The sequence below is a fragment of the Heterodontus francisci genome, chromosome 2 (genome assembly GCF_036365525.1).
Source record: "Heterodontus francisci isolate sHetFra1 chromosome 2, sHetFra1.hap1, whole genome shotgun sequence".
Taxonomy (NCBI): domain Eukaryota; kingdom Metazoa; phylum Chordata; class Chondrichthyes; order Heterodontiformes; family Heterodontidae; genus Heterodontus; species Heterodontus francisci.
Window position 1 is genome coordinate 190,910,859 of NC_090372.1, and position 22,042 is coordinate 190,932,900.

The 22,042-nt window shown below is 42.0% G+C and overlaps 1 protein-coding gene across 1 annotated transcript in view; it reads right to left on the reverse strand.

Annotated features, from left to right (window-relative positions):
- Nucleotides 1-553: 553 nt before the first annotated feature.
- The window catches only part of wdr37 (WD repeat domain 37), a 152,768-nt gene continuing 131,279 nt past the window's right edge, over nt 554-22,042 (reverse strand). The window contains 2 exon segments of the mRNA XM_068014911.1: nt 554-7,887; nt 10,548-10,662. Coding sequence (XP_067871012.1) covers nt 7,756-7,887; nt 10,548-10,662 — 247 coding nt within the window. The 3' untranslated portion in view covers nt 554-7,755.

Here is a 22,042-nt window from a genome sequence, read left to right on the forward strand (position 1 = left end):
TTACAAAAGAAAATATGACACTGAGCCACATAAGGATATATTAAGTCTTGGTCAAAGAAGTAGGTTTTAAGGAGAGTCTTAAAGGAGGAAAGCGATATAGAGTGATGGAGAGGCTTAGGAAGAGAATTTCAGAGCTTAGGGCCCAGGCAGTTGAAGGCATGGCTACCAATGGTGAGCAATTAAAAATCGTGATGCTCAAGTGGCCAGAATTAGAGGAGCGCAGATATCTTGGGACACTTGTGTGGCTGAAGATGGTTACAGAGATAGGGAGGGATCTGTAAATAATGATGAGAATTTTAAAATAAAGGCATTGCTTAATTAGGAGCCAGTGTAGGTCAGCGAGCACAGGACTGATGGGCGAACGCGACTTGGTGAAGTTAGGACATGAGCGGCAGTCTTGATGGCATCAGGTTTACAGAAGGTAGAACCTGGGAGACCAGCCAGGAGTGTATTGGAATAGTTACGTGTAGAGGGTACAAAGGCATGGATAATGGCAATGCAGTATCATCTGGTATTGCCTGCAACAGAAATAAACACAATTCGGCCAAAACCAGACTTTTTGTTTCACTTTTAATTTCACACCTTTGTTTCAAACTTCCAAAAAGATAAATCAATTTTAAACAATGACATGCTAAAATACTGTTTGGTAGGTGAAATGGCTACAAGTGGGGTTGCTTCTAGAGAAACAGATGTAATGCACAAGTGTTTTCGTTTAATACAGAAATAGGACATCTTTCCCCACCTGTTTCACAATATAGTAGTTTATGTGTTGCATTCTGAATAAACCTTACCAAAATGAGCACAGCAGTTAATTACAAGCATCACCTGGGATCAGAAATCCCATTTATTGCGTAACTCCGCAATCTGTTGCGACAAATAAGTTCTCCTCTGTAGAAATGCTCTTGGTAGGTTATATGACTGTTTATGAAGAATGTTTCAATCATCCCTGGTTACATTCTACTTGCTTATAAGTTGCTGTCACACCTCTATGCTACATTTAAAACAGCAGTCCCAGAGCACTGGAAACATAATTTATAATACATATTTAATGCTTTAATGAAAAGTATGAACTACAATTTTACTGAGTTGCCATGAAATACACAGGGATCTGATACAAATCACACACAAGCAAACAAAAACTGATTTAAGAAGTTTGAACAATGTGTTTAGTGATGCTTCTTACATAGGATACTCTATAGTTTATGCCAAAAACAGTCTGCTGATTAAACAATACCCAGTGCTCTATTTGTAAAGTGCTGTTATGTTGTAACAGTATCATAATCATACTCAGGATACTGCAGTATGCATCTATCCTATAGCAAATTCCAAGGCAGCTTGCTGACTTCAAAAATCAACCATTTATTTGCTGACATCAAATCCAAACAATGCAAATAGGATTGTCCAATCTTTGGAAAACAAAACTGTCTCCTGCATGAATCATAAATGCACTATTCGCTCTAGCTGTGACACTGGAAAACCATTAAGTGCACTAAAGACATCAGTTGAAACTCAGATTATGAATATACAATAACATTTTTTAGCAGATTTAGGTAGCTAAATGCAGATTCTAGTTTTGAACATTACTAATCTTTGGGTTAATGAAATAAAATTAATTACAATTAGATCTACACCTGGCAGCAAAAACCTGATGGTACCAAGGTAGCTTCGAATAATGAAGCAAACAAAATGCTTCATGAAATTGGGTTGCTGGATTGACAGCAAGTTCGGCAAAGGATAGCACTAGCACTATAATGCTTTGTCTCTTGAAATGGATGCGCGTCAAACCATTTAATATTGAGCACGATTGTGCTTAACTATGCAAAAATATACAAATATACATTAAATCTGAAACCTATTTGGTTCCAAATAGTTTAATTTTGAAATTAAACCACTCGTGTATGTTCAAATATCCCAGCCATTATGATCAGCACTAAAGTCTCATATGACTGGCAAAGTTAGTTTTTAATGTTGTGTATGGAGTCCAAAAATACAAACAGTTTTGTCTTTTCTCGCTTTTCACTTTACTGATCTTCAGAGTCTTTAAAAGGTACCAGCCTGACATGAGCCATTACAATACTAATCGTATCTCCTCATTCACACAGAATATAATTAGTAGGGTCCTGCACATTTAATACTGCCTTATGAGCCACAAAGTTCAAAATAAACTGCTTAGGGAAAAAAAAAGCATTCCTACTCAATTAGCATACATTTTGACAAAATACAAATAGGAGCCAAGCCATTGTCATGCTGGACTCCCACCTACCAAGAATGAGGCATATTAATTTCGTCATGTGGACATTAAATTTCAAAATGTTGCTGAAGTGAACTTGTTTAAAAAATCACCAGGCCCTTGGCTGGAAAAACATTTTTGCATACCAACAGTCAATGCTTGGAAGGACAAAGTGGCTATTCCCTGCTCCAATTTAACCCACACAGGACTTTGAGCACCAGGTATTGTGTGTAAGAAGAGACATTCCAGGGTCGGCTAAGACCAGAGAATCCACAAGCAGACGTGATCAGACCAGCTAGTCGCATGACTAACCTGCTTGGCAACCTGGGTTTTTCTGAAGTGTACAAACGGTTTGAACTCAGAGTGTCTGTTTGCTCCTGGAATGAAAAGAGCTCTCCTGGCTGGCTCTCCAAATCCACTGAAGACAGATGAACCCTAAGAGAGAAAAGTCTCTTGCAGTGTACAAGGTTTAAGAAGAATACTGGGCCCCAACGAAAATCTACCTACAATCAAGGACTCTACAGTGAGCTCGAAGAACCATCACAAAAACCCTCTTCAGAGATTGCCTCAAACCTTTCCACTTTACTTTTCCTCTGCTCTTTTCTGTCTGCATGTGTGTATCGCGTATGCATGCTATCGTGGGCGCGTCGCGTATCTGCAGGTGTTAACCGAATTAAAGTTTAAGTTTAATATATTTCAACCTTTCTTCTTTAAACCTAAAAAAACTTGTTTGTGCTAGTTTCTTTGCCTTATAATTGGAAAGCAGTGAACAAAGATTCACTAAGGGGGAAAGGGTATTGCTAGCAAAGCTACAATTGAAGAGGAAACTTGAATTAGAGGAAGAGAGAGATGGGAGAGGGAAAAAGAGAGCGCCTTCCAGAAGGAACGTGAAGAAAGAGGAGAGAGTGAGAAAGACAGGAGAAGGAACGAGAGAGAGAGGAGAGACAGAAAGAATATTCTGGAAGGAATGCGGAGAGAGAGAGCTGAAGCTGCTTGAGTTAACTAGGGGGCATTAGAGTAACCCTCGTGAAAGCATGGCCAATATGGAGGAGTGTAATTCAGGGCTGGGTACAGAAGTGTTAAAACTAGCTCAACTAATTGCAAAATTCAATGAGGAGGATGTAGAAGTGTTTTTTGTGTCCTTTGAGAAACCGGCAAGGCAGCTAAAATGGCCAACTGAGGCCTGGCCTCTCTTATTACAAAGCAAACTAACCGGAAAAGTCCATGAGGTTTATTCCCTGTTACCAGATGAGAGTTCATCAAATTATGAACTGACAAAAAATACTATCCTCGGGGCATATGAATTAGTACCCAAAGCTTATCGCCAAAAGTTTAGAACCCTCAAGCAGCAAGCTAATCAAATTTATCTGGAGTTCGAAAGTAAGCAAGCAGCTGGCTTTTGACCAGTGGCTGAGGGCTCTTAAAATACAGCTCAGCTATGAGACTCTCAGAGAAGTGATTCTGTTAGAGGAATTTAAACACTCTCTCCCACTCTCCATAAAGACCCATGTAGAAGAGCAGTGGGTTCAGAGAGCCCAGAAAGCAGACGTTCTGGGCGATGAGTTTGCTTTAATTTAGAAGTCGGTTTCCCAGGGGAAAACCTTTCCTAGTCACCCCTACAAATCCAAAAAGGACAAAGGGTGGGAAGGTGATAGGAGCCCAAGCAGTCCTGGGAGAGAAAGGAAAGCAGGAGACACAAGGGGCCCTCCTCTAGCCAAAAAGGAAGGGGCTGTGAGCAGGAGTGAGACCCGGAGACCTGTGTGCTTCCATTGTAATAAAGCAGGGCATTTAAAAGCTGACTGCTGGAAACTAAAGGGAAAACCTGTAGCGTTAATCAGGGCACACCTGTTCAGTGAAGAAGCGAACCTGATGGAAAGCACAGAACAAGCTGTGTCTTTAGATGTATAAGAGTGAGACCCAGGAAGCTTACGGCTGCAAGTGCAGGAAAATTTAATAGGATTCCTCAAGTTTATAGGGGAAAGTAACCCCATACCCCGAGTGGGGCAAGCGAGCCCATAGTAATTCTGAGAGACACAAGAGCCGCTAGATCCCTTTTACTGGGAAAAGGTTTGACCTTTCCCCCAGCAAGTGCAATGAACACCAGAATGGTGGGGAATGGTATTGGAGGGCAGAGGGATTGTACCTGTACACTAGGTGTACCGGAGTGCGACCTAGTTTCGGGACCGGTGACCGTAGGGATTGTCCCTAGTTTGCCTGTGGACGGAATTGACTTGCTCCTTGGTAATGATTTGGTGGGGCTGAAGGTAGTAGCCCCCCAGTAGTAAAAGAAAGACTGCAGGTGGTCAGAGAGTCAAGGCAGTGGCAGGAGACAGACCCCTGCAATTTCCCTGAATGTGTAGTGGATCAGGCCATGATTAAACCAGCTCCCCCAGAAGAGACTAAATTGGCACTGCAGGCAAATGACCATGAGGTCTGTCTGTCTGAGACTTTCTTTGGAAAGTTAGGACACCCAGAGAATGAATTAAATGGATTTTCCCGAGCTGAGGCTCAGCGAGCCGACTCAGTATTGCGAGAGTTAGCACAGGCTGCCCAGTCTAAAAGTGAAGCAGAGGGAGTCCCTGATTGCTACTATTTAAAGAATGAGGTACTGATGATGAAATGGAGCTCTCCTCACAGACCTGAGAACAAGAAGTGGACAGTAGTTCACCAGTTAGTAGTGCCGCAGAGGTACTGGAGAGAAATATTAGAAAGGGCTCACGAGACTACAGTGGCTGTACATGCTGGTAACAAAAGACCAAAGCCCGCATAAGACAGCGGTTTGACTGGCCAAAACTCCACAAAGATGTGGTGGAGTACTGCAGGAGTTGCCACATGTGCCAGGTGGAGGGGAAACCCCAACCTACAGTGAAACCTGCACCCCTAAGTCCTGTACCGATGTTAGGACCCTCCAGCAGAGGGCGAGTGAACTGTAAGGGACCCCCGCCGAGTATAAAAAGGGACAGGTAGACACAAGGCTGGCAAAAGGTTTGGCAGGGAAGGGGAAAAAGTGACTAAGTGGGCAGGTTAAAGGAAGTCTGGGAGGAATCCTGGATGAAAACCCCTACTATCTGGTCAGCCAACCCTGAAAAGTGTGAAAAGTTAGACCCCACATCCTCCTATGTAAATGCAGACACTAGAAGCATCACACCAGAGTTGCTAACAGCATTTACAGGAACCTGAAGAAACAAAGAAAGACCTCTAGGGGGCAGAGAAATCGTGAGGGTGATGCCTCACCTAGTTGAAGTGCCACAGCGGAGTGTAGTAGAGTCTGCACAAATACCTGCAGGCAGGTGTGTCCCAGAGGACAAAGGGGAGATAAGCAAAGAATCCTCCCCCACATTCAGAAAAGAGAGAACCACCCATCCCCTGAAGTCAAAAGCCTTTGCATGATTCAGCAAAGCACTGCAAGTGTGTTCAGGATAAACCCGCCACCAATACTGACTCTCCTCGGAAGAAAAAATTCCAACTTAGGGCTAATTAAATCTAACCCCCACATCCCCCCACACCCCTTTGCAGACCTCAGCAGGAACAATGACCTTGGCAGTCATGGAAATGGGCAATTTTAATATGTTTTAGGATTGGTGAATGAATGAGAGAAATGCATGGTTTTTTCTCTATCTTATAATTTCTCTTGTCTTTTAATGAAACGCGCTTTTCTCAAATCGGATTTCATTCCGCTGGGTGTGGAGGTGTCATGCTAGACCCCCACCAGCCAAGAATGAGGCATATTAATTTCACCATATGGACATTAAATTTCAAAATGTTGCTGAAGTGAACTTGTTTAAAAAGTCACCAGGCCTTTGGCTGGAAAAACATTTTTGCATACCAACAGTCAATGCTTAGAAGGACAAAGGGGCTATTCCCTGCTTCAATTTAACCCACAATGGACTTTGAGCACCAGGTATTGTGTGCAAGAAGAGACATTCCAGGGTCGGCTAAGACCAGAGAATCCACAAGCAGACGTGGTCAGACCAGCTAGTCGCATGACTACCTGCTTGGCAACCTGGGTTTTTCTGAATTGTACTAACTGTTTGAACTGAGTGTCTATTTGCTCCTGGACTGAAAAGACCTCTCCTGACTGGCTTGCCACAGCCTCTCCTGTCTAGCTCTCCAAATCCACTGAAAACACATGAACCCCAAGAGAGAAAAGTCTCCTACAGCAACAAGGTTTAAGAATAATACTGGGCCCCAACTCATCAAAGATTGCCTCAAACTTTTCCACTTCATTTTTCTCCTGCTCTTTTCTGTCTGTATCTGCATGTGTGTATCGCGTGTGCACGTCGTGTATCCGTAGGCATTAACCGAATTAGAGTTTAAGTTTAATAAATTCCAACCTTTCTTCTTTATTTTTATTTTATTTAGAGATACAGCACTGAAACAGGCCCTTCGGCCCACCGAGTCTGTGCCGACCAAGAACCACCCATTTATACTAACCCTACAGTAATCCCATATTCCCTACCACCTACCTACACTAGGGGCAATTTGCAATGGCCAATTTACCTATCACTTGCAAGTCTTTGGCGGTGGGAGGAAACGGGAGCACCCGGCGAAAACCCATGCGGTCACAGGGAGAACTTATAAATTCCGCACAGGCAGTACCCAGAATTGAACCTGGGTCCCTGGAGCTGTGAGACTGCGGTGCTAACCACTGCGCCGCCCTAAACCTAAGAAAACCTGTTTGTGCTGGTTTCTTTGCCTTATAATTGGAATGCAGTGAAAAAGGATTCACTAAGAGGGAGCTAAAAAATGGTGTGTAAAATTAAACCCTGTTACAGTAAGACCAGGTGAAGGCTGAGAGGGAACCCTAGATCCCTTTCTCACCTGGTCGTAACATTATGTGATGAATAACTACATTATATTAAGTTACAATTCCGCAGATTAAACGCTACTGCCTACTTGTATGACATTTGAATGTCCAAACATTGCTGAAATTAGAAAAAGGTTTAAATACATTTCTCGCAAATTCACTGCAATATACTGGTACAGTCAGACACTTATTGTATGTAAAGAGACTGCTAAAAGACACCGTGTGTGTGAGATCACATCAAAATTGTTATATTCTAACCTTGCACTTTCTACAAGGCAACAAGGAAGATATGTAGAATTTTAAGGTAACAATGAACACAACTATACCCTTCACATAATTTATACTTGGCAGAACTTCACATTTTTTTAAGCCATTCAAAAATGCCCTGCTCACACTGCTACAGAATCCAGCTATAACTTATGTGCAAATCATTTATACGTTCTATGTGATAAGGTCAACCAATTCTAACGACCAGCGAAGAAAACATAAATTACAAACAAATATTTATAATATATGCATGGTTGCATTCAAGATTGGTTTATTAACCAAGCACAGTTTCAGAGGCATTACATGCAGATTTTGCATGTCAAGCCATTCAACCCCAATCACACAAAGCTCTCTTAGCTGGAAGACTCACAGCAATAACAGCAATAGAAACATAGTTAAGCGTATAAAGATTGGAGTTATTTAAGTCATTTCTGAAACACTTGATGGCATCTTATTTTTCTTGCAAGAGTGCTGGGATATTGATATTCCAACCAATGGCTTGACGATCAAAACCACAAGAAAAGAGGTTGCATGTAGGATTGTCCTCGCTCCAAGCTGTGCAGCACACCATACGCCGATGGCCCTATAATAGAAGATAAAAGGAGTTAGAAGCCTGTCGGCATAGAATAAATTAGTTTCCCCTTGCACAAACTGAGTATTTTCTGTTTGAATTAATTTCTTCAGCTTCTGGGGTCAACCAGCATTATGCCAGAGTTCTGCTCAGCAGCTTAGCTTCTTGTGATAAGACTAGCTTTAACAGTAAAATAATTGACTACATCACAAAGGAGGGGAAAGTTTTCTTGAAAGTAAACACCACTATTCTCAATCCTGTTTCTAAACTCATGGCAACTTTTTGAATTAAGTGCAAGAGACTCCCAGCCACAGTCTTAATTTCAAGTTTTTCTGCAAATCAGATTTATGTGAATTACTGAAACTTTCAGTTAGCTGATCATTGTGATCATTTCCAGTTTAGCATTCAACACCAAATTTATAATAACTTGTTTATTCTGCATTTATTCCAGAATACGGGAAGATAATAATTGCTAGACAATAAAAGACCAAAGGTCCATCTAGTTTGCCTTTTACCAAGCTGGGAGTCAGGTGACACAATATTGGAGTTGTTGACATGGTAATTGATCTCTATCAATTAGTCTACAATAGACACAGACAGCAGACAAGAAAACACCCCAGTGAAGGAAAGCTTTAACAGCCATAGGTCCAAAGCCACCTGTTCCTCCTCAGCATGCTACACTTGCCTACATCATGTCTCAAGTTACTCATGCACTGTATCACATTGTTATTTTTTGAAAGAAAATCTATTAAATTAGCATTTGAATGAATCAATTCTTTCTGCTTCTACCGTCTCCCTAGGATCTTATTCCATAGAATTACCACTCGCTCATACATAATGATTCTGCAGATTAGTCTTGAATTTATCCCCCTTCAAGTGCAAGCCATGTCCTCTGGTTCTACTGGTTTCGGCAAAATGAAATAGTTTGCGTGGTCTACATTATCTAGTCACATTAGAACCTTAAAAGCAGCAATCATATCAACCCTCAACTTTGTCCTTTCCAGTGAGAACATATCTAATTATCAATCCTCATAATCCAATCCCTCCATCCCTTCAATCATTCTGGTTGCTCTCTTCATGGCCTTTCATAGCTGCAATATCCTTTTGTACTGCAGTGACAAACTGTACACAGTACTCTGAATGTGGTTGCACTAATGAATTTATAAAGTGGCAGGATTATCTTACTATTGCGGGTCAATATTGACCTTTTAGTGCATCCCAACATCTGATTTGCTTTATGCACTGCCTCTGACCATTGTTGCTGACAGCTTCAACATATTGTCAATCAAGACCCACAGATCATTTTCCTATCCCAAGCACATTATTTTCTTCCTATTTAAGTAGGAGTGCCTTTCTAGATTTTTGTCCATGTGAAGCAATTTTAATTTCTTTGGGCATTTCAGTCCAATTCCCAAGTATATGTAACCTTAACATTGACAATGCTGCTGTGTAATCCATGTTACTTTCAATAAAAACGTAAATACAACTGAATCAAAATGTTAATAGAGCTTACCAAATAGATGATTACAGCTGTTGGAAAAATTTAATTCCACTGGCAACATTTATAAGTTTACAAATGCGTAAAAGTCAGCTTAAGTTTAGACATCATTTCACACCTTCTTTCATATTTACAATCTTTTTTCAAAGTTCCAATTTTGCAAGAAACTATGGGCTGAATTTTTACGGGGTCCTTGGAGACGGGCTGAGAGGCGGCAAGGCTGACAAAATGGCATGGGAAGGCATTAGATGGGGTGCCCGATGCCTTCCCGCTGGCAATCCATTTTGCCAGCGATGTTAAAAGTGGCAGAAGGCCCACCTGCCCAGAGCCCAATTGAGCCACTCAAGTGGCCAATTAAGGGCATCTCCCCACCTCCACTGGCAATCTACCGTGGCTGGCGGGGGTGGGGGGGGGGGGGGCAGTCCTCTGCCATGTGGGAAGACCACCAGGTAAACCCTCTTTGGGCACTGTTTGGTCCATGGAGGACCCCACCAGCAGCAAATGCCATCCTCGCTGAATCAGCACAGCCTTCCCTCAGCAAACCCCCCGCCCCCACCCCATAACCCCTCAAAGAAGCCAACTCCTCCAGACCCCACTTACCTGGTTGTGAGGGTGCATGTCCATCGATATGCGTCTTCCTCCAAGTGCAGCCCCAGCAGTGACCACCTCTCCAGGTGGCGCTGCTGAGGGTGCCAGCCCTCTGTTTGGGCTGCCATCCTGAACAGGACGATAGGCCCGGCGGCAGCCACTAAATTGGCTGCTGCCTATAAAATGCAGCCCCAGGTCCCGCCGCACGCCTCGGCAAAAATCCTGGCCTATTACTCAACTTTATGGATGAAATAAATTTCAATATTATGTCACTCTTGTTACATTGTGATGCATTTACAAGCTTGCTTGACTAAAAGGTGCCACTTCCACAGTTCTGTAGATATTGTAAGATTTGTCAATTAAAACTTCCTAAGGAAACACAAGGATTGGTCAATAACTAGGTTTAAATACAGTTATAGACATAGGCGCCATTGCCATGTCATTAAAATGCGCCTACTCATTTTTACAAACCTTAAGATAATTCTAATTCTCAGTTCTAACCATATGAAAACAATGACTTGTTCAAATAATAATTACGGCCTAATAGAGGGATAAAAATTAAGTACTGAAATAAAAATTGAATTACCTGCCGATTACTGCGGGGCAGACGTGCTAAACGTACTCCTGACATATCGAATAATCGAACTTGGCGATTGTCATGAGGAAGTGCTATAATCCTCTGATTAACAGAAACACTTATCCTGCAATGAGAATAAAGAATTATTTCATAAATACATCAAATTAAGTGCACATTTCAATACACGAGCATTGTGCTAGATTTCTGCATGCATTCTAACCTGAGACATGCCTGCTGTTTACCTGGGTACCCATTCAGCTGCGTTTGACATGGCTAATGTACGGCTCAGTTATTATGACTTATTGTTTCAAATTTTAGCACAAATGGTTAAAAAAATGTTAGTATTCAGAGTCTTTTGCCTTTATAACTGTTCTACACAATGGATCAATGATAAATCAATACAGTAACAGCCAGTGAGGCATGAAGAGCAAGGGAAAAAATAATTTACTCCAGACTGGAAACACTCACATGCTATTGCAATATTACACAGACATAGAATAGACAGCACAGAAACAGACCACTCAGCCCATCTAGTCCATGCTGGCACTTATGTTCCATTCAAGCCTATTCCCTTCCTTCCTCATCTAACTCTATCAGCATAACCCTTTATTCCCTTTTCCCTCTTATGATTATCTAGCTTCCCCTTAATTGCATTGATACCATTCACCTCAATTACTCCCTGTGGAAGCAAGTTCCACATTTTCACTACTCTCTGGGTAAAGAAGTTTCTTTTGACTTCGCCATTTGATTTCTTGGTGATTACCTTATATCAATGGCCTCTAGTTTTGCCCTCCACACAAGCATTCTCTGTGTCTACTCGATCAAAACCTCTCATAATTTCAAAGACCTTTATCATTTCATCCCGCACTCTTCTCTGTCCAAGAGAAAAGAAACCCAGCTTGATCGTCCATTCCCAATAGGGTCACTTCCTAATTCTAACATCATCCTTCCAAATTATTTTTGGACACTCTCCAGTGCCCCTGGGCGGGATTTCCATTGCAGGGTTGGGACCCCGAAGTTGTGTCCAACATGTTGCAATTTGAACAGGAAACCTGGTTAATTGGCCCAGAATCGCATTCACAACGCAATTAGCTGCAGCAGACGCAGGGAGGAGCTGGCCTGAATTAAAGGGCGGGTGGCAGCAATTACTGTGATTGCCCTTCATCTGAAAAATGGAAGGCGAAGATGAGCAGAGGGCAGTGGGTAGGGAGAGTCCCTGTGCCAGAGCAGCCCCCTGATTTTCTGACACCTCACGTGAGGTGCTGCTGTAGGTAGCAACACCAGCGGCAACAGAAAGCCTGCAAAGCTGACCATGAAGGCACTGCTGGAGGTGGCTTATGAGGTCAGGAGCCGACAAGTGGTGAGGAGGAAATGGGTCCAGTGCAGGAAACGTTTCAATGACCTGCTTCAGTCTGGCAAGCTGGGTCAAAAGATAGGCACAGATGGCATCTCTCCTGGTCAGCAGTCACAGAATGTAAAAATGAGGGGCATCCTGAGGGCGCATAAAGATCTCCTGACCACAGGAGAGGAGAGAAGTGCATACAGCAGCACTGATGACCCATAAGTAAAGTTCATTATATGAGCGCTATTGGACACTGGACTACAGGGAAGTCTGCAACATCCTATGTGATTGAAAAGCTGCAAGTGGTGAGGGAGAGAGGTATTGTCCTAACAGCACCTTTTTCACCCAACAGGCGAAACGAAAGTACAATGCCAGGGAAAGCAAGAGGTTGCACATGGACGGTGGGGTCCCCCAACACGCATCTCTGATGCATTTTGTGGAGTTGGCCCTTGATCTGGCCAACGTCAGAAGCCACCGCCTAATCTCATTCCTTGTTATGCCTTTCCTTCCTTTCAGTTTGAATGTGCAGTCTTCCTGAATCCCACCTCTCAAGAGCCTGTGAGACCTGTAAGCCAAGAGACCCATCCATTCTCACCCCACCAAAATGCCCTCGTCAAGAGCGAAGAGATATGACAGATAAATTTCCTGACTCTGTACAACTGGTTGCCCGTGGATGAGGGCCTTTTCTGAGCCTTCCCTTTTTAATAGTGTCTCTAGCTGTTGTCCCGCCATTCTGACTGGCTCCCCACTATCATGGTTAAGACCCTGCATTAATCCCTTGCCTTACAAAGAAAATTCAAAACCGGCCCCTAACGAGTTGACAAGCTTGTTAATATGTTTAACTGGCCATTAAATGATCTCAGGCGAGTTATCTCTTCTGGCACCTGGCGGAGCCTTTTAAACTTTGAGCATGACAGTTTCATGTTGGGAAACCGGCATGCCAACCTGAGGGGCGAATTTAAGTGACCACCCACCCCCATTCCTGCCCTCTAATTGAAATAAAAATCCCAACCTCTTTATCCATTTTACAATATGGCAATCAGAACTATACATAGTACTCTAACTGTAGTCTAACCAAGGTTTGATACAAGTTTGGCATAACTTCTCTACTTTTCAAATCTATCCTTCTGGAAATAAACTCTAGTGCTTGGTTTGCTTCTGTTATGGCCTTAATGGCCTGCATCAGTGGTTTGTGTTTTTGTACTCCCAGATCCCTTTGCTCCTCCACCCCATGCAGATTCTTATTTTCTAAATAATACGAGACCTTCTTATTTTACCTTACCAATACCTCCTACTTAACTTTGTTGAAAGTTATTAGTCAAATATATGCCTATTTTGTAAATTTATTAATGTCTTCTTGTAATTTGTTGCAGTCTTCCTCGGTGTTGACGATCTGTCCCAATTTGGCATTGTCTGCAAATTTAAAAATTGTGTTTTTGATTCCAAAGTCTAAATTGGTAATATAAATTGTACAATAGTGGTTCCAGCACTGTTCCTTGTGCGACCCCACTTCTCACCTTCTGCCACTCTAGACAGCTACCCTTTACCTATTCTCTGCTTTCTGCCTTTCAGCCAGCAAGCTATTCATTCTGCTAATTATTCAGGCTTCATATGTTCTGACCTTATTCATTAGTTTATTATGTGATAGTTTATCAAAGGTCTTTTGGAAATCTAAATATATCACATCCACTGCATTGCCCTTTTCTACTCATTCTCTGTTACCTCTGCAAAGAATTCAATGAGGTTGGCGAAGCAAAAGTTTTTCTTTTGAAATCCATGTTGACTAGTTGACTACTCACTATTATATTTTTGGTTTCTTGATTTATTTATTTTCTCCTTTAGTAGAGATTCTACTATTTTTCCGACTACCAATATTAAGCTGATTGATCTATTCATTCCTGGACATGTTCCATCTTGTGGGTAAAATGCTCATGTCAAAGATGAAAGAAAATTATATTAATGTTTTTCAACAAAAATAATCAGACTGTTATTTCTGTTCCAGGAACTCAGGATGATGCAAACATATCTTGCTCAATCCCAAAGTATTGCACATTATTTTTAACTTATATGTTTGTCAAATTATTCTACTCTCCCAATTAATGTGCTTTTTCTCTCAAATATGCTGCATTACACCCTAGTGTCAACAAAACAGTTGTTATTCTGCATTCATATTTGGACTGCTGCAGTGTGTCAATGATTCTGCTAAACTCAGTCCCACTAACTTGCTTTCAACCTCCTCAGGTCAGCTTGGCAGAATGATCAATTAAGATTCTGTCCCTTACACTGAAGGTAAGGAGGGGGAGAAGAAAGCACTCTTTCTTTCTTTACTGCAAACACAAACCCAATGTGAGCTGCAGTGGAAGCAATATGAATGTTACATCCAGTACCGAAAAGGTTCATCCATTACAGAAGTAGTTGCTAATTAGTATCATAAACCAACTCAAGAAATTTGTGAAAGCTACAAATATAGTACTGTATCTAAAATTGAATATAAAATAGAAGGTAGGAAAACAGTCGACCTCAGCTGTTTGCATAACCGCACCTTCCTAAGCCCTATACTGATGGCAGAGCCACCATGCAGAACTCCCCCTCCCTAAATGTCTCTGCTTTTCTCGCCTCCTTTAAAAGTGCTTTCTGTCATCACACCTGGGGGCAATTTGCTAACGAGCCTCCGAGGTGGCCAAGATGGGGTGTAAAGCTGAAATGCTGTTTTAGCCCATGTTTAGCGCAAGACACCACCTTGGTAAAGGAGTTGAAGCTTCACTAGGAACGGCCACCCTGAAGATCGTTAAGGTGCGGATTGCCATTAAATTGCTGCACAGCATTCTGGTGGTTTGCACTTGAACTAACATTCTCTTCTAACAGTGACCAGCTGATTGGGAGTAAACAAGTCATTGCAGGGGATTTTAAATGCGACTTAAAGATATATCATGTTTTACTGCTCGCTTGCTGCTGGAGGTTTGAAAAGGAGTTTTGAAACACATCAGGAGACTGCCTCTGACACTTTGTCAAGACTTCAACACACTATCAACATTTGTTCCAGAAATTATCTGAAGATTTTTCCTAAAAAGTGCTGTTACTCAACGTTATTGAACACCGTAGAAGAGAAAGGGAGTGCTTGGTCACTGGCATCTTGCTAGGGGTTCCCCTTGGTCTGCAGGAGGAATGGCAGGAGGACATGAGGTCAGGTGGAGCAGCACCAGCTACTGGAGAGAAGGATAGGAGGTAGGAGGGTGAGGTGGACTTCTTTCCCTTGCATGTACAGGACATCCGTCCTCCTCCAGGACCTCCAGTGCTACGTCCAAGAACATGTGCACCCTTTTTTTCAAATTCATGCAAGGGATGTGGGCGTCGCTGGCCAGGCCAGCATTTATTGTCCATCCCGAATTGCCCTCGAGAAGGTGGTGGTGAGCTGCCTTCTTGGGCCGTAGCAGTCCATGTGGGGTAGGTATAGGAACAGAGCTGTAAGGAAGGGACTGCCAGGATTTTGACCCAGCGACAGTGAAGAAACAGTTATAGTTCAAAGTCAGAATGGTGTGGAACTTGGAGGGGATCTTGTAGGTGGTGGTGTTCCCATGCATCGGCTGCCCTTGTCCTTCTAGATGGTAGAGGTTGCAGGTTTGAAAGATGCTGTCTAAGGAGCCTTGGTGCGTTGCTGCAGTGCATCTTGTAGATGGTACACAGTACTGCCACTGTGCGTTGGTGGTGGAGGGAGTGAATGTTTGTAGATGGGGTGCCAATCAAGTGGACTGCTTTGTCCTGGATGGTGTCAAGCTTCTAGAGTGTTGCTGGAGCTGCACCCATCCAGGCAAGTGGAGAGTATTCCATCACACTCCTGACTTGTGCCTTGTAGATGGGGCACAGGCTTTGGGGAGTCAAATGGCGAGTTACTTGCCGTAGGATTCCTAGCCTCTAACCTGCTCTTGTAGCCACGATATTTATATGGCTACTCCAGTTCAGTTTCTGGTCAATGTTAACTCCCAGGATGTTGATTATTGGGGATTCAGTGATCGTAACACCATTGAATGTCAAGGGAAGATGGTTAGATTCTCTCTTGTTGGAGATGGTCATTGCCTGGCACTTGTGTGGTGCAAATGTTACTTGCCACTTATCAGCCCAAGCCTGGATATTGTCCAGGTCTTGCTGCATTTCTACACAGACTGCTTCAATACCTGAGGAGTCACGAATGGTGAACAATGTGCAATTATCAGCGAACATCCCCACTTTTGACCTTATGATTCAAAGAAGGCCATTGATGAAGCAGCTAAAGATGGTTGGGCCTAGGACACTACCCTGAGGAACTCCTGCAGTGATGTCCTGGAGCTCAGATGATTGACCTCCGACGACAACCGTCTTCCTTTGTGCTAGGTATGACTCCAACCAGCAGAGAATTTGCCCCCTGATTCCCATTGACTCCAGTTTTGCTAGGGCTCCTTGATGCATTACTCAGTCAAATTCTGCCTTGATGTCAAGGGCAGTCACTCTCACCTCACCTCCTGAGTTCAGCTCTTTTGTCCATGTTTGAACCAAAGTTGTAATGAAGTCTGGAGCTGAGTGGCCCTGGCAGAACCCAAACTGAGCGTCACTGAGCATGTTATTGTTGAGTAAGTGCCGCTTAATAGCACTGTTGATGACAGCTACTATCACTTCACTGATGATTGAGAGTAGACTGATGGGACGTCCTGCTTTTTTGTGTACAGGACATACCTGGGCAATTTTCCACATTGCCGGGTAGATGCCAGTGTTGTAGCTGTACTGGAATAGCTTGGCTAGGGGTGCAGCAAGTTCTGGAGCACAGGTCTTCAGTATTATTGCCAGAATGTTGTCAGGGCCCATAGCCTTTGCAGTATCCAATGCCTTCAGTCGTTTCTTGCTATCACACGGAGTGAATCAAATTGACTGAAGACTGACATCTGCGATGCTGGGGACTTCAGGAGGAGGCCGAGATGGATCATCAACTCGGCACTTCTGGCTGAAGATTGTTGCAAATGCTTCAGCCTTATCTTTCACACTGATATGCTGGGCTCCCCCATCATTGAGGATGAGGATATTTGTGGAGCCACCTCCTCCTGTTAGTTTAATTGTCCACCACCATTCCCGACTGGATGCAGTGAGACTGCAGAGCTTAGATCTGATCCGTTGGTTATGGGATCGCTTAGCTCTATTGCGTGTTGCTTACGCTGTTTGGTATGCAAGAAGTCCTGGGTTATCGCTTCACCAGGTAGACACCTCATTTTGAGGTATGCCTGGTGTTGCTCCTGGCATGCCTTCCTGCACTCTTCATTGAACCAGGGCTGGTCCCCCAGCTTGACGGTAATGGTAGAGTAGGTGATATGCTAGGCCATTCGGTTACAGATTGTGGTTGAGTACAATTCTGCTGCTGCAGATGGTTCACAACGCCTCATGGATGCCCAGTTTTGCATCGTTAGATCTGTTTGAAACCTATCCCATTTAGCACGTGGTAGTGCCACATAACACAGTGGAGCATATCCTCAATGTGAAGACCCTCTCCCTCGGTCTACGAGCCATCCTGAAATGAGTCGCTGTACATCAACCAGCCCGCTCCACAGCTTCAATGGAAGTGGATGCGAGGAGCCCACATATACTGCTGCACATAAATTGTGTTTAATCAGCACTTTTAGTGTAAACACCTCCAGGTAAACTCAAATTATGATCAGCAATTGGAACCAAAATTGCATGCTAAAACCAGACTTTCTAACAGTTGTGCCGTATTAGCACAGCACCCATTCAGCACCTGTTTCCACCCTTTCACCAAAATAAACCCCTTAAACTTTTCCTTCCTGGTTTAGTATCCATTTTCCTGTGAAGCACTTTGGGACATTTTTATTACCCTCACTTGTATGAAAAATGCAAGTTGTGCTTGAAATCAGAAAGGGTCAGTCAAATGAATGATTAAAGGATTTTTTTTTTTAAATCGAGTGGGAAAATTGGATTAAAGTAGTTAGCTTGAATTGGAGCTATCAAAGGCATGATAGATGAATGTTTTCCTTCTTTGCTGTAATTTTTAGGAATACCTGAGGGCAAAGGATCAAAAAGGGTTTCATTATCATTTTTTGCCCTGTTGATGTTTGGGGTTTACTCCTTAAAGATCTTAAAGTTACAGTACTGGAAATAAAAACCTGGAATAATTTCAGAAATTATTGAATGCTGCAAGGGGTATGCTGGATTAATGAAAGAATATGAGCTGAATGGTCTTCTTCATTCCTAATTTCCTTATGATAGTGTTTTTCGCTTCAGTGTTAGTATTGACTGCGCTAGACACTCTTTCCCCTCCCCATTCCAGCTTGCTTTTAGCATAAGCACATTTGTAGTATTTGCTGGAGCATTCACAATGATTCTTAAGATATTTAAAACATCCTACTGCTGCTTAAAAATGATTGTTGTTAAAAAGGGTTTTTAAAAAAAATTCTACAGACTAAAATTCAACCTTCCACATCTAATACTGGCTACCTTAATAAGCATTCTTACAATAATTAGACTTCGAATGCTGCCTATGCGAAGCACCAGAATGTGTTGATAGTCATCCATTCTTAGGTAGCATTTAGTCTCTTGTTATGACTGAGGCAGGAGGAGTGCACTGTTTATTCCAGTTCCACTTCTTCACATGTCACAACATATATTTAAATTTTTCCCACTTACCGATACGGTCAATCATAGACTCTATTTTTTATCCCAGAATGAAAAACACCAACCAGGTTTCTTTAATAAACAACAAAATTATCAGTTTATTATAAAACAAGTCTTAACCAGTAATGAAGTAAAGCATAAACACACAAGTTGAAATATTAAAGTTCCCATTTTACCTTAACCTTTACCTACACTCACATACACATATACCGTGTTAACTGGAAAAATAAAGGGATTTGTGTTTTAGAGCTCTTTTACCAAAAAAAGGTCAAAAAAACATTTGGGTTAAGTACTTGCTACTTCTCGAAGAAAAAAAAAATATGGAAAGATGTCCTTAGTTTTAGTTTGGCGTCCCAAATGCGTATAGACAATGGTCACTGGGATCTTCCTGGAACAGTTCTTTCCAGGCGATGTTGAAGATCAGTTTGGGTAGACTTTCTTAGAAATGCAGCAACAGAGGCTTCAGATAGGCCTTACAGCAGAAACATGGCAACAGGGGTTTCAGTTCCCACACATTCGATACACAGGGCTTCTTCAAATACAAGAGGAAAGAGGAGACTGACACACTGGATATGCAGGGTTTCTTTCTGAGAGAGATGAGCTGTTTTTTTCTTGGTAGGCAAAAAACAACTATCCTTCGTAACAATTCAAAATAAAACCAAAAACATTCCAAATGTCAAGCCTTCTGACCTCTATAAATCTTAACCTGTCACTTCTTTGTTAAACATCTCCCCAAGTCAAAACAAGAAGCTCCCTGCTGGTATTTTACCTGAAAACAAGTGCCTTCCAGTAAGGGCTTGTTTACAAGCCAAGTGCAGCAATCCTTCTGGTGACCTCTTTTTAAAAATAAACACAAAGTTCAGCAACTCTTCAAGCTTCCAGATGAATCAATGTCCATAATTCAACTACAGGTCCTTAAAACATATGTTACAAAAAATAGAAGCACTCTCGTAACACTCTGTAAAAGAACTGCAGTAGCCAACAGTTGACATTTTTTCCCTATTGATAAGGAAATGGGAATATGGAAGACTACCAATTTTTCCAAGCACTCATTCAATGTCACCCCACCAAAAGCTTCTTAAAATGGCATCAACGCATGTAACCTTTTCACTAGCAAAATGATGCCAAGGCACAGTCTCAATCCAATGGCATTCAATGCTGACCCTGTCTCTAAAATTGACAAAAGAACATAGAAATAACAGAGAAAGGCCAGACCAGTTAGAAAGAGCAATTCACAACATGAAGATATCCCAAAACATTTCACAGCCAATGAATTATTTCTGAAATGTACTTACTCTTTTGCAGGCAAACAAGGCAGAATATTTGTGCACAGCAAGGTCTCACAAACAGCAAGATGTGAGATGAATGACCAGTTAATTTGTTTTGTCAGGACACCATAAGAATGCACCTGCATTCCTCTGAACAGTACCATAGGATGTTTTACATCTACCTGAACTGATTGTAAACAGCAATGAATGTTGGCCAGGACACCTGGAAAACTTTGCTCCTTCTTTCAAATAAGTGCCACATGATTTTTTTTATATTCACTGCAATAGTCTTTGGTTTAGCATTTCATCTGAAAGGCAGTAATGCAGCACTCTCAGTACTGCACTGAAGTGCCAGCCTGCATTATGTGGTAAAGTCCTAGAGTAGGGTTTGAACCCACAATCTTCTGACTCAGAGCAAGACTTCCATCTCTGAGACATACTATTAGAAATAAAGAAAAAATTGCAGGAAAGAGCAACAGGACAATTTGAGAGGTTTGCAAAATTTAAATTTTCTGTAGTCTCATTTTACAATATTAACGTTTCTAATGCTATTTAAATTGCTTTATTACTATAATAGTATTCTTCTCAGTGTCACAATTAATGAACTGAAAACACTTTCTAAAAATAGACATTCCAGAACGATGTGGATTTCCCTAGACCTGTTATCATTTTGAGTTCCCTACCCGGAATCTTCTCTCTGCAAGATGTTGACCTTTCAGTTATAAAACACTGGTTAGGCTTAGGTAGACTATTGCGTCCAATTCTGGGCAACATACTTTAGGAAGATGTCAAGGCCCGAGAGAGGGTGCAGAGAGGTTTCCTAGAATGGTACCAGGTCAGTTATGTGGAGAAGCTGAGCAGATTTGATGAAGGTGTTCAAAATCGTGAAGGATTGTTATACAGTAAGTTAGGAGAAACTATTTCGAGTGGCAGAAGGGCCAGTAACCAGAAGCGACAGATTTAAAGTGATCAGCAAAAGAACTAAAGACGATATGTTTTTTTTAAATATAAAAAGAAGTGATTTGTTGTTATCTGGAAAGCATTGCCTGGGAGGATGGTGGAATCAGGTTTAAAGGAAATTGGACAAATACTTGAAGGGAAAAAAATTTAGCGGGCTTTGACGACAGAGCTGAGGAGTGAGACCAACTGGATAGCTGTTTCAAGGAACCTGCACCTGTGATAGGCTGAATGACCACCTTCTGTTGCTGCATCATTCTATAAGGGTTCCTAGCCACTGTTTTCATTGTTGTATCTGAAATTGGCCATTACTCATGCACAAGCCTCAACAGTGAGTGTTTCCTGGCTACTCATCACAATTTTGGCCTCATCCAGCATTCATGGATGTGCACTTCCAATAATGATTGAGGTAGTGATTAGACTTGTTAGGTGAGGCTCCGTGGCTCCAGAAGGAATGGTGCTGCCTCATTTATCTCATGGGGTTGCCGTTCACTTTGATCCATGATGAGTTAGATCATCTCCATTCAATGCAGTTGGCTATACTTGGCCCCAATAATCATGGGCAAGTGCGGGGATAATCACCTAGGGTTTCTATTTTGATCTCCATTTCCCTAACACGCTGGTGGAAGGTAACTATCGCACTCCTACTATCACTCTGCTGAGATCAGCCAACACAGAGACCAAGGTTTGAACTCAGTGTTTGATCTTTATCACTCAGCCATTTACTGATTAAACTTGCTCAGTCTCAGAGTTAAAGGCTGTTTGACACTCCCATGTAAGCACTGTTGAAGTCTGCAAAAAAAATGCAAAGCAAGTTTTACATCTGAAATAGGATGGGTGACAAGGGAAGCATTTGCAAATGCTTCCCATCTGTCTCTTGTGAGCTTCATAGGATATTACAGGATAATTACAATTTTTTTTTAAATGAACTACAAAATTGAGCAAAGTTCACAAAAATCTCTGCAAAGAGTGTGCTGACAAAGGCATTTTTGGATTCTAACAGTAATCCAGATCTAATAAGAAGGAAAGTACACACAGATGTGTAAATGTCATTGTAAACTGAAAACGATCAGTTCAAAATTTACTTAAAGCTTTGCTTTTCCACTTTTACTTTAATCAGTAACCTTTACTGGAATTTCCTTTTAACTTTGTGCTGCTGGGCCAGCTATTTTCAAAAATTCCATCTCACAATAATCATCTAGTATTACATTAATAATGCTCGGAAATGACAGTAGTAGTTTCCCCCTCTATACCTCCCACACCCCTCCAATATGATCCCTGCCTCTCCT